Consider the following 14,441-nt stretch of genomic DNA (forward strand, 5'->3'; position numbering starts at 1 on the left):
ACAAGGAATAACCCCGTTACAAAACACGCTGAATCCCCAATTAGACAACGGCATTTTTAATTTTTTGTGTGATTCAATAGAAAATCATTAAATCTAGAATAAAATGCGTTTTTAAATTGCCTAAAATACAAATATGTTTACCACGCCCTGGCAAATAACTGAATGTGTAGTAAATATCCACTACCCTACTGTACACCGCTTTGTCTTTTTTGATTTTGTACAGTAATGTTACGAATATAGAAAGCCTAATTGTCAAATGTAATGAAATTTGTTAACACAACTGAAGGTAATTTTTTAAGAAACAGGGGAGAACTAGGCCCTACGTCTATCATTATGACAAACCTTCTATCTGAAAGAAATGTCTGTACACTTGATTTTACTTCCTGAATGATCCACTTAATGAACGGCTGTGCTCAATTCACATACAAGTAGTGCAGCGAGAACAAAAAAATCATTGAAAATAGCATCCGCATTTGCGAAACAATCGGGCTTTTTTTTACAATTGTCAATTGGGTATTATTACATCTTTACTCGTCCATTGTTGCGGATAGTATTTGATTGAAATCCTGGCCATGTATTCTCGAAACGATCTTAACGCTAGGATATGCTTATCTTCCAACATTGATTCTAGGACATCCTAGCGCTCAGATCGTTTCGAGAAAACGTGGCCTGTCTTTGTCTGTGAAGAACTGTGACTCGAGCACACCTTCTTGGCTCCGTTCAAAATCAGCTAAGTAACGAATGTTATATGAAATGAAGATATTACATATTATGTATATATTTCCTCAATAGCCATCATAAATTACCATGCTTTTTTCCCAATTTAAACCTTTTTGGAACATAAATTTCAATTTTAAAAGATTTCGCTTTTTGTTTGAAAAATCTGAAGTTGGTAAATTTAGTTTTCAAGATGTCTGCCTGCATAAACACGTGAATACTGAATTAAAAACATCCTGACAGTTAAGTAAAATTAACAGATTGAAAGACAGTAATGGGGAAAGATCGAAAGAAAAAATTTAAGGTTCCAAAGCAACGACCTACTGGATTGCCAAGTGTCAGAGAGTTTGAAGAAGAGTTAAGAAATGGTGGTGGAGACAGCATTGATTCCATTAACTCGGATACTTCAACCGTAGTTGCTGAAGTTTTGGAGAAGGTATGTTTGGTTAGTTGGGGTGTAGATACTCCTCAAGAAAAATGGTTTGTACAGCCACTTTGTTTCAAAAGCTTTTAGAAGACTATACTCTCTTGTGCAGAGGCTTGGATGCGATTACAATAATTATAATTGTTCAAGGATTTTGATTAAATTACAGTGGTGTAACCTATTTTCGTGGATATAAGGATTCAACACCGAATTTCGTCAAAGTTAAAAAAACGAAAAAAAGTTTTTCATGTCTTAGATGCTTCCTCAGATATTCTACAAAATAATTAAAATTGGTTTGTTTCGATTTTCTTTATGAATCCTTCACTTCGACCCATATTTCATGAGCAACCAAATCTACAACGGCGGCAGAATGCGTCACCTATTTTCGTGTACAATGTTTGATACATAAATATGTCGAGAAAAACACGTATGGATACCGGGTGGTATAATTAACTTCTCTTAGTATTTATCTTTAATATCAATTCATTATAACTAGTGACAATTCCTTCAAAGAACCATGATCTTAAAAAAAAATAGTGACTGACAAAATAAGATACGTAGCGTGATTTATTGCTAAAAGTCACTGAAACAACATAAGAATATGGTCCACTTTGTGTTCCATAGAAATTTTCTGCTGACACGGGTCCGCTAGTTGATCATGTGACTTCATTCGTTGGACTACATTCTAGCAGACGACACTCGGAATTTCGATTACAGCGTAGGATTATAAGGAAATTCGGCCGATAAAAAATTGTGATGTTTGGTATAACTGAAATCTGCCATTTTGTATTTGTCAAAGTATACATTAATACATTTTACCTTGCTTGAAAGTACTGACCCTTGCGTGACATTTGCTTGTTTTGGTAAACATGGGTTATCTGTACAATATCAGCTAGTAGACTGAATCCAGCAGTTTCAAGCAAGGTAAAATGTATTAATGTATACTTTGACAAATACAAAATGGCGGATTTCAGTTATTACCAAACGTCACAATTTTTTATCGGCAGCATTTCCTTATAATCCCTAGCTGTAATCGGAATTCCAAGTGTCGTCTGGTAGAATGTACTCCAACGAATGAAGTCGCGTGATCAACTAGCGGATTCCGTGTCAGCAGATAAATTCTATGGAACACAAAGCGGGTCATATTCTTATGTTGTTTCAATGACTTTTAGCAATAAATCACGCTACGTATCTTATTTTGTCTGTCGCTATTTTTTTGAAATCGTGGTTCTTTCAAGGAATTGTCACTAGTTATAATGAATTGATATTAAAGATAAATACTAAGAGAAATTAATTATACCACCGGGTATCCATACAACATGTTTTTCTCGACTTATTTATAAATCGAACATTGTTCACGAAAATAGGTGACATATTTTGCCGCCGCTGTCGAGTTGGTTACTCATGAAATATGGGTCAAAGTGGGGGATTCATAAAGAAAATCGAAACAAACCAATTTTAAATATTTTATAGAATATCTGAGGAAACATCTAAGGGGTCATTCCATGTCAAATCACCCAAAAAAAAGTAAGCCGTATCCCCTTTGATTTTGCTGAAATTTGGTTTATATGTTTATTTGGGCTGAAAAAGCTGATATTCAAAATTTTAGCTTCATTGGACAAACAGTTCCTGAGATATGGCCCACCCAATTAGGGGAATTTTGGCCAAAATGGGCGTGACCACCATTATTTAAATGACCATAGCTCAGTAACCGATAAGTCAAAATTGCTGAAATAAGTATTTTTAGAAAGGGAATTGGACAGGGATTCCAAATCTGTCCTTTTTTTGGACATAGGAGTGTTTTAACGACTGATGACCTTGGATATGCACTTTGACCTCGAATTTGACCTTGTGGCCCTGGTGACCTTGAGATGACTCATCTTGAAAAATTTAGCTCATGTTTTCTACACAATATCAAAAAATTGGAGGTATAATAACGTTAATAAGCCTGGAAAATCAAGTCAAATATACACAGATGAGGCTTAAAATCTGTTAAAATCGGTTACTGAGCTATGGTCATTTGTATAATGGTGGTCACGCCCATTTTGGCCAAAATCCCCCAAATTGGGTGGGCCATATCTCGGGAAACATTTGTCCGATGAAGCTAAAATTTTGAATATCAGCTTTTTCAGCCCAAATAAATATATATAAACCAAATTTCAGCAAAATCAAAGGGGGTACAGTTTACCTCATTGGTTGATTTGACATGGAATGGCCCTAAAATATAAAAAAAAAAATTCTTTTTTTTTTTAACTTTGACGAAATTCGATGTTGAATTCTTATATGCACGAAAATAGGTTACACCACTGTAATAACTTAGAATAGGTGTGGAAACCACTAGGATTTAAAAGAAGTGGAAACCATTGGAGGGAACTGAAACAGGGGGAAACGACTGCATGCCATTCACACTCTGCACATAACAAACTTTTTTGATACAGTATGAGTAACAAACAATTCCAAACACTAAACGTACCGGTAATTGTAACATTGAGGCCAGAGCATAGGCAACTGCACTCTATTCAACAAAAATGCCAACAGGAGTTGTAATTTTAAGTATATTTTTAATACATTCTAGATACTCTGTACTTATGCACACAGTATGGATGACAGCCTCTTCTTAATGGAATTTCAAAAATCCAATAATGGCGCTGCTGCATTTGGAATTTGTAACACAGACAGTTGTTGATACACTGACAGAAAGAGAAAAACATTTTACTTCTTGCATTTTCTTAACCTGCTTAAGGTCTTTATCCGTCTTTATGCTGGATTGTGACAAGTAGTCATTGACTTCATTAAATAGTGTAAAATGCATAATTACAGCCTCTTTGTAGATGTAATCAATTACAAATAACAGCACCTAACAAGAAAAAGAAATTGAAAAAATTACAGTGTACTCTGTGATATCCGACGTCTGAGTATTCCGACATTATGCGTAATCCAACATCATTTTCTGGTCTCGATTGATTCCTTCTTAGGCTAGTTTAAAAAACTCTTGAGTACTCCGACACTCTGTATATTCCGAATTACGACACTAATCAGTGGTCCCGATACTCAGAAAAATCTGTATAATCAGACATCTACTCATCTTAATCACTTATCATCAATTAGATAATCGCTTTTTTTTTATTGATAATCTGGATCAAATCAAATGAAAACAAAAGATTGCGAAACTAAATTCTGCTGATTAATCACCACCAATGACCTCGCTTCAAGATCAAGTTCATTGCCTTTAGACCAAATGGCATTGGTACTTGTATCATTAATTACACCATATAGAACAAAAATATGCAACTTGACCATTCTCTGATACGCGTTTTTTTCAAAATTCTCAAGCTAACAATTTTCGTCCGGCGAAGCATGCCCGTATTGATGTTTCTCTTTGCAGAAATATTTATTTACCTATGAAATTTGGTTTACGTCGAACAACAGTAAGCAGCATTTTAAAACGTAAAGAAGAAATTTTAAAAAAAGTTTGCCAACAATATTAATTCCAATAAAACTCGTATGTACGGTAGCTCAAAATATGAACAATTAAATAATAATAACAAGTACAAATATCTTTTATTATTGTCTTATTTTTAGAAAGTTACCGTCTGTAGAATGTGGGTCACTGAGCTTTAAATAGTAACACATGGCACATGTTAAAAATTGTCGTAACTCTGAGTACTCTGACACTCTCGCTAATCCGACATTTTTCGGTCCCAGTGTATGTCAGGTTACGTAGAGTATACTGTATATTTGATTACAGATTACATCTGATAAATGAAAAATTTGTATTGGTCATTGATAACAACTGATTAAAATTACAGATTACAATTACCGACGCCTGCCTATCGAAAATAAAAATAGGAGTTATTGACCTCTTTCTTGAAAACCCTTTCAAAGTTTAGCTCTTTAACACTAATAGGTACAATTCTTGCTGGATTTTGACAAAACTTTGTAATATTATTCAGTATCGCCCTAAAAAGTTAACAGAAGTGTATGACTGAAGGTTGAATAATTCCTACTGGTGATTGTTACTGTACTGCCAAATATTTTTATTTAAAATCAAAACTGCCAGTGGGTGTATATTACCTTGCCTGGCAAGCTATCTTACTACTCTCTGTCTACAATGTTTACAGAATCTAATTTTGCCATTCATATTTGTATTATTTCAAATATAAACTCCAGATTATTAATTAGAGTGTAGATCAGTGTTAAAATCATGTAATAACAGAAAAGTGTGGTTATCTTGTGCATGGTTGTTAAAAATGTACTGTAATTATTCATTACTTAGATTATGATTCTGAATTTAATTATAGCTTCAGTCAGGTCAAGTAGAAGAAAGAGAAATTGGATGTAGTATATTGGTTGGTCTGGTTTCACAATCTGAAGCAATATCCACATTATTAAAACATAATATTATTCGAATACTAGGACCATTAATAGTTGATCCTAGTCCTGATGTCAGATGTAGATCCCTTGGTGTCTTAAGGTAAAGTGCTTTTATTGATTTTTAATTACCTACTATGCAAACGTTTATGTAGGCAACCATTGTGTTGCATGACTGTATTCAAAAAATGTCAATTATGAAACTTTGAATGAAATAATGGATATAATCAAAAAGAGATGTTGGAATTCAAACAAGAAAAATTTTTTCTCTAATTTATGTGCATAGAATATTAAATTATTATATGGAAATTATCCCTCAGTATTGAAAATGATGTAGGTCCTTTAGTTTCCAACCAGTTTTCATAAAAAAAATTTGCAAGGTTTTAGTTTAAACATCTGCATATCTAGGCCTTGTCATATTAAATGGCCCCCAATATCACCATTTTTAGTCTATTAGTAAACTATTGATTCACATGCAGTGTTGGTGATTTTTTTGATTTAAATCAAATTTTATTTTTATCACCTGATTAAAATCAGCCAATCCTGTTGCGTGAGATGGTCGGATACTGTCAGTGTATATTCATTTACCATAGAAATGGAAGGTTTTGAATTTTTTTGTAGAAATATCAGTGTGGATGGAGGCCATGCAGTTTGTGAAGAAATGATTCAAAAAGATGTAATGACACCATTAGTTGCTCTTTTTCACAAGGTCTGTTAATATTAGCTACTTGGCCTTCATTCTAGAATTGAGCTACTGTATGATTGTTGATAGCTTGCTATCATGATATCCCTAATTAGAGACTTGAATACTAACCCGCTTCAAGAAGGATTTGTCAAAGTGATGGTAAAATTAATATGTAATTGAAATTAAGAAAGTACAGACAGAGGAGAAAATTGAGTTATAGAATAACAAACTTAATGTATAAGATATAGCAAGTACTCAGAAAAGAACAGAACCTAAATAAAGAGTTTAATGAAATTGATATTGAATTTAATGGAATACAAATTATTGATTAGTTTTAGTGTTTTAAGAAATATATTAAATATTTAGAGGTCTATTGTGTATATTTTAGTATGGTATTAGTTGGAATCCAGAAGAAGAAACTAAATCTACTGATTCAGCTGTAGATATTTATATTGAAGCTGTTCATTTACTATGGAATTTATGGTGAGTCTGTCTATATTTTAGAACAGAATTCTTCTTAGGTTTAGCTTTATCATAAAGAGATACAAAGATAAGTAATGTGATTCTAAGAATAATGATAAAGAGACAAAGATGAGTTAAGATATTTTAAGAATTAAATGAATATCAGTGCTTCAATCATTATATTAGATTTCTTACAAAAAAGAAAAGTCTATCTTTATTGAATATATTTCAGTGAGAGTTCTGATATTGCTGTGAAGATATTTAATAAAGAAAATTTAATTCAACACCTTTTACCATGTCTGAATTATGAAACCTATACTTTCCCCTTAGCTGTTGCAGTAGGTGAGTTTGATTTTTGGTTAAAAAGATTTCACTGCTTAACTTAAAGATGCAACTTACATTAGATGCCAGTACCGGTACTAAATTTCATAAATTCAAAGTTACCACATTGTCTATGGAAAAATCTAAAATGACTTCTCAATGTCAACAAAAAGCTGTAAAATAATGTTTGACTAGATAAGGATATATCTTTTATCACTTGTTATTTTGATGATGAATGACATAGTCACTTGAAACTCATGTTTGAGATTTTTATACGCCCACATGAAATGGGGGGCATATATTGGTGTCACCCATGTCCATCGGTCCATCCGTCTGTCCGTCCACAATTGCTCGTAAACACTCTACAAGACACAATTCTTGACGGATTTTGACAAAACTTGGTATGAGTGTTCGTAATTACCCAACGATGAACCCTATTGAAAATCAGAAGAATCAAAAAATATTAAGTATAAGTTATTGCCCTTGTTCTTTAAAACGCGTTCAATTTGTAGCTCGTAAAAACACGGACAGTTCTTGATGGATTTTAACTAAAATTGGCATGAGTGTTCCTAATCACCCAAGGATGAACTCTATTGAAAACCAGACAAATCGAAAAATATTTAGTATGAGTTATTGCCCTTGTTTTTGAAAACTCGTTAAATTTTTAGCTCGTAATCATTTTAGAAGGCACAATTCTTGATGGATTTTGATGAAACTTGGTGTGAATGTTCGTACACACCCAAGGATGAATCCTATTGAAAATCAGAAGATTTGAAAAATATTTTGTATTTATTGCCCTTGTTCTTGAAAACGCTTTCAAATATAGCTCTTAAACACTAAAAGGCATGATTCTTGCTGGATTTTGACAAAACTTGGTTTTATTGTTCAGTCCCGCGCTGAAGATTGAATATTTTCCTTCTAGAGTTTTCATGAGCTAAAGAATTGAACACGTTTTCAAGAACAAGGGAAATAACTCATACTCAATATTATTCAGTATCGCTCTAAAGAGTTCAAAAGAAGTGTATGACTGAAGGTTGAATATTTCATGCTGGTGATTGTTACTGTACTGCTAAATATTTTTATTCAAAATCAAAGCTGCTAGTGGGCGTATATTAACTTGCCTGGCAAGCTATCTTAAATCAATGATGAAGATAGATGCTAACAAATAGTTATCAATAACATTTCAGCACAATGTCTACATACAGTAGCAGAAGATAATAAACAAATGGGTATATTTTGTAAACAAGGGGAAGTTATGGGAAAATTACAACAACTAACAACAATTGCTTGTGATACAACAGATGCTTTTTTATTACGCACATTGAGTACTGGCAAGTATAATTCTTAAAACTTTGGTCTGATCTAAATTAAGTGTTGAATTTGAATCTGATTATTAAATAGTCTGAGGTCGCTACCTAAAAAAGGTTGAGTTTTAGGTAATATTGAAAATATATCTTTAGGGCAAATATGTAAATATATGGGTTTCTTTTCAGTATTATTGTAAATATATCTTTAAGGTAAATGTGTAAATATCTGTGTATGTTTAGATATTATTGTACATATTTCTAAGGTAAATGTATAAATATATGTTTATGTGTTGGTATTAGTGTAAATATATATCTAATGTAAATTTATGTTTATGTTTAGGTATTATTGTAAATATATATGGAGAAGAACTGGTATCTGTAAATAGTAGTTTGGTATCAGCTATTATTAAGTCTGCTGCTGAAGTATTAGATATGAATATCAGAGACAATATTAATACCTATATTCATTCAACAGAGGTAATTGTTGAGTTAAAAGAATTTAAATAGATACGTTATTAACCAATGACTATTTTTTAAGGTTTTGTCAAAATTGTAACAAACTGGTAAATTAGAAATGAAGTGTTGTGTAGTGAACAAGATTATTTTGATATATACATGTATTATTATTTTGATTATAGAATGGAAATGGATTGACTGTAAATACTGAAGTAATGGAAGGTGCTGAACATCTTGTAAGTTTAAAGACTAAATTTAGAATGCTCCTTGCAATTTATTTATCAAATGTCTAAGGAGTTATTGCTTATTATTTTGTGAGGGTCTGTTATGTTCAAATTTTGGGTTAGTTTTGACAAAAATGGTTGGATTCAATGGGTTCTGTTTTGTTTGTCATTATTGAACTATTGTAACAATAGAATGCTTTGTATGGTTCCTTTTAAAATTCTCAATGAATAGATACAGTGGTGTAACCTATTTTCGTGCATATAAGGATTTAACACCGAATTTCGTCAAAGTTAAAAAACAAAATTTTTTTTATGTCTTTGATGTTTCCTCAGATATTCTACAAAATAATTAAAATTGGTTTGTTTCGATTTTCTTTATGAATCCTTCACTTTGACACATATTTCATGAGCAACCAACTCGGCAATGGTGGCAGAATGCGTCACCTATTTTCGTGTACAATGTTTGATCTATAAATAAGTCAAGAAAAACACGTTGTATGGATACCGGGTGGTATAATTAACTTCTCTTAGTATTTATCTTTAATATCAATTCATTATAACTAGAGACAATTCCTTCAAAGAACCACGATTTTAAAAAAAAATAGTGACTGACAAAATAAGATACGTAGTGTGATTTATTGCTAGAAGTCACTGAAACAACATAAGAATATGGCTCACTTTGTGTTCCATAGAAATTTTCTGCTGACACGGAATCCGCTAGTTGATCATGTGACTTCATTCGTTGGAGTACATTCTAGCAGACGACACCGCTTGGGATTATAAGGAAATTTGGCCGATAAAATATTGTGACGTTTGGTAATAACTGAAATCCGCCATTTTGTATTTGTCAAAGTATACATTAATACATTTTACCTTGCTTGAAACTACTGGATTCATTCTACTAGCTGATATTGTAGAGATAACACATGTTTATCAAAACAAGCAAATGCGAGGTCGCACATGTAAATTATTAATCATTTCTGGAGATGCAGGAAAAATAGGTTAGCACAAAATTAGGTTACTTGACTGTATCTGTGAAATGTGCCATCTTGGTATCAATTTGTCTTGTTTTTCAGCCAGAAGAATCTATATCTAGTCTTACAAACCCTTCAGATGATAACTCAGTAAGTTATAGACTGACTATTAATTTTTTCTCAATTTGAAGAATTTTTTTATTTGATCAATCAATTGGTGAAACCACATGTTTCGAGCACAGTATTTCTTTCTATTTCAGAAAGAATTGACTGATATTGAAAATCTGTTGAATGCTCAACGGTTAAGTTCAGAGATAATAGCTAATTTATGTTGTTCAGATGGTAGGTCGATTTAAATTTTTGAAATTGAAATTCATTGGATTACTGTTAAAATGATTTAATTATTCATTTAATTTAATTTTGGATGTAATGAAATATAGTATATTTCTTTTCATTGTATATCTAATTATACAGTGAGATTTGATCATATTTCTTATGCTCTAGACCTACAGTAAAAGAGTTGATGGATGTTCATGTTTTTTGAGAGTTGTTTATGTGTTTTTAGATGATGGATTTGAAGAATTACATGAATCAAGTTCAACAGAAGATTTAACAACTGATACTGATATGGGAACAAGTTTTGTAAATTAACTTTAACTCATTTCATCTGATAACATATTTTTCTGATGTTACTGCTTATGCAAACTGTAGTTTTCTTCCTAGAAAACCCCTTCTTTAGGCAACTCAACTATTTCAGCTTGATGTATCAATACATATTTACTGATATCCTCAAATCTATATCTATGATTATTCTTATGTTATATTTCAGTCACCATTATGTTTATCAAGTGAAGTTCATTCAGAGTTCCTAACACACAGTATATTTAGCAAGGTAAATATTAACAGAACATTGATTTTTACTTAAACTAAGGTTTTGTATGACACTTCAATTACTTGAAAACTCTTTTGTGAAAAGGTCAAATTCTTCTAAATTACCTCTTTGTACAGGTATGTATTAGAAATAATCGCATACATTATTTATGTGTGGAATAATAATGATAATAATATATTTTTTCTATGTATTGTAGCTACTAGATAAAGCTGAATGCCTTACAGAAGAACAGAAAACTGTGTTACAGAGAAATAGTCAAGGACAAAAAGTATTGAGAAGGTATGATTGCTCTCTATTTTTATGGTTAATATTAAAGAAATAGTGTGCAAAATCCTGAAACTGCTTTGAACATGTTAAGGTGTTTCTCAGTTTCCATTTTTTTTTTTTAACTTGAAAATATATTTTATGGTGTAAAAGAGTTGTAATGATTTTATTTCTATATGTTATAGTTATATGCAAGTACAGGAACATAGTTTATTGTCAGCTCACAATATGATTAATGCCATTGATGATAAAGATTTAGGTGGTTTACAGAAATTAGAAACAGTGTGGGAAGGTTTAGCTAAACTGTCTACATCTAAACAAGGTGTGTTATGCTTTTATTTTGTATTGAAGAAGTAAATGTGTATGGAATGTAATGAATTTATGACAGATATTTTTGATGATTATTTTTTCAATATATTTCAGCAAGTGAAGATAAGAGTTTCTTAGAAGCTGTAACTAGTGCTATGAGAGCTGTCATACAGAAACTTTCTCAACTCAAATCCTCAAATGTAAGACTGATTTATAAAAAGACAAGTAATATTATCTTCTTATATATATATATTGTATTTAATTTCTCAGTCCATCAAATCTGGCCCTACCCAGTTCCTCCGATGTGATATTCAGATGGGATATCGGAGTGGGGTTTAGGGTATTTAATGTTGATATTCATTTTCAAGTTGCTCTGACCCATTTTAAGTTGCTAGTTTCTGAGCATTTTCACCATGACAAAAGGCCGATTTGGTAGAACTTTTGGTGTCTATACAAAGCAGAACCATAAATGAGTCCATCAAGTCATTGGCAGACATTGTTCAATGTCCCTGTGCCCTAAACAACAAAACAGATATTATTGCTGCATATCATGTTATCTCATTATACCTCATATTGTATTCCTGTCAATTTATAATGATCAGAACTCAAATATTCTAAAATATTGTTTTTTTTATTACTTATGATCATTGTTATATAGTTCGAAGATATTACGAAAAATGATTTAGAGTATTTATATAATATAAGTATAACAAGTGATAATACAATAAAGATTAATATCATCAGAATAGTATCAACAATAGGTTGTATTCTGGCTACTAATTTACAACCTCATCCTATGTTAAAGGTAAATATCCTAAATTGAAAGTTTTATTATCACTGTCCTTGGAGTCTTTTGAATCAAATTTTACTGTTAATTCTTTAGTGAATTTGAATATGAGCTTCAAAGTAGTACTGATAGTCTTAGAATGACTTTGCAATGTAAATTTACATGTAAAATAACCACACAAGGATAACAACTTAGTCCTGTCTAGCTGCTGGTCATTGTATATTTCATTCATTGCCTGATTAAAGAGGAAAGATTTTATTTATAAAGAATATTCAAGTTCTGTATAACATGCTTTCTAGAATAAAAGCTTCTAGAAGACATGAATCCAGAAAAAAGTGCAAATGGGACAAATTTTGAAAACTACAGCCCAAACAATAAGTATAATATATTGTAGGATATAGGAGTGTTTCTAATAAAGAATTGTCGAGACCCAGATTTACTAGTAACAGCAGAAGCATTAGACTCTATATTTGATGTATTTGGTGAAGATCATATAGATTCTATTGTAAAAGAAATAAATTTAATACAAGAATTACGTACTATTCTTCCACCATTAAAAGCTAAGGTTTGTATTGGTATTAGTAATGTTTGCATTGATCAACTATTTCAGAAAAGATGTCAGAATGGTTAAATTATCTTTGATATGAACATTAGATTAACAGATTGGTTACGACTTAAATATTACTGAATTTTTTTTATGTTAAAAATATATTTTATCATATTTTTTAATTTCAATGAATTACTGTTTAAAGTTATATGTAACTTAGAAGCTTTGATCAAATCACAATATATAGATATGTACTATATAAGACAATATATTTCCTATTCTAGATTAGTAAACAGAAGAAAATATTGGGAGATAAATATCCTATAGTGGCTACAGCAAGAACAAACCTGATTAAATTTATCAGATATAAATCATAAAGTGCCTTATATTACCTACAATTTGATATATTGATATATAGAGCAAGACATTATGATGATATAGAGCTTCCAGCTAACATTTCAAGAGTACCCATGGATTACTAAAACTAATTTGAAATATTGTTCTATGCCAGAATGTTTGTTTTGTTAATGTCATTTTAAACTAGATATAGATTGTAGTTATTATTATCTCTCAGGTTGATTCCTGTAAAAGAATGAAAAAAAGAAATTAAAATGTGAAAATGAAGTTATTGCCTTGTTTTAATAAATTTCAAGCAAAATTCTAGACAGATTTTGGCAAAACTTAAATGAAATTTTTAATTACTATACCTTTTCTGTTATTGTGAGAAAAAGGTTATTCAGCACCAAAACAATTTTATCTCTAAAAATTTTCAATTGCAAGAACAAAAAAGATTTCACATTTTCTGAAATGCAATACAGTAGAGATAACTTGATGTTAAATTGAAATACAGGGATAGGGATTTACTTGTGGATGTATATTGTCATTTGAACTGTCCATCCGTTGGTTTGTCCATTTCATGTTGAATGTTGAACCATTGAAGTTAGATTTTAACAAAATTCAAAGATGTTCTTAAAAGTTTTTTAGTTTTGCCCTTGACATGCCAACAAAGTGTTAAAATCAGCTTGTTAGAGTTTTCATCTGCTATTGTTGAAACTGGGTATATTAAAGCTGCAGACACACAAATGGTTTTGGTCAGCGTTTTTTTTCAATTTTTGTTGCATACTAGAGTCTTGTCAAGAGTTTCACCGACAGGCCAGGGGTACACAAGGAAATAAAAAACAAGATGATCATGCAATTTAATTGTAAATGAATCTGATTAGATGACACTCTGCAGACGATAGAATGATCAGCAACAATTATCAAACTGATATTTTAAATTCCCGCTGGTAACGGGATAATCTTGTTGTGGAAGTGCAGACACACTTGAGATTTTACTCGAAATTCGGGTCGGCAACAAAAACTTTTTCATGTGCCTGCAGCATTATGCAGATGGATGAGCTCTCAGATAAGTTAAAGTTTTGTTGTACTTGACATTCAACTTTCCTAGTTTAAACAAACCAGTCAGTGTACAGTGCCAGTATTGTTGATTACTTATTTTTAACTGAATGTTCAGACAGTTTAATGTTTAAGATTATTTGAACAAGCTTTGACAAAACATAGTATTGAATGTAATTTATTGTAAAATATGTAAATAAAATCATTGATTTTGAAACTTTTTTACTTGACTTGTAAAGATTCCTTTACGGGATGCAGTTTTCCTAACTCATTAGTCCTTTATTTAATGGGAGAATTGTGATTTTT

At 31.3% G+C, this 14,441-nt stretch overlaps 1 protein-coding gene across 1 annotated transcript; it reads left to right on the plus strand.

The window, feature by feature from the left end:
- Positions 1 to 571: 571 nt before the first annotated feature.
- Positions 572 to 14,356, plus strand: LOTGIDRAFT_229792 (hypothetical protein). Its single transcript, XM_009068312.1, has 18 exons — positions 572 to 1,153; positions 5,443 to 5,615; positions 6,134 to 6,221; positions 6,586 to 6,680; positions 6,892 to 7,001; positions 8,168 to 8,311; positions 8,628 to 8,764; positions 8,926 to 8,979; positions 10,044 to 10,091; positions 10,202 to 10,283; positions 10,507 to 10,583; positions 10,771 to 10,833; positions 11,030 to 11,112; positions 11,283 to 11,419; positions 11,521 to 11,606; positions 12,065 to 12,211; positions 12,588 to 12,758; positions 13,025 to 14,356. The coding sequence occupies exons 1-18, from the start codon at positions 992 to 994 to the stop codon at positions 13,115 to 13,117; spliced, it is 1,950 nt and encodes a 649-aa protein (XP_009066560.1). The 5' UTR covers positions 572 to 991; the 3' UTR covers positions 13,118 to 14,356.
- The last annotated feature ends 85 nt before the right edge of the window (positions 14,357 to 14,441 follow it).

The sequence above is a fragment of the Lottia gigantea genome (assembly GCF_000327385.1).
Source record: "Lottia gigantea unplaced genomic scaffold LOTGIsca_9, whole genome shotgun sequence".
NCBI classification, from domain to species: Eukaryota; Metazoa; Mollusca; class Gastropoda; family Lottiidae; genus Lottia; species Lottia gigantea.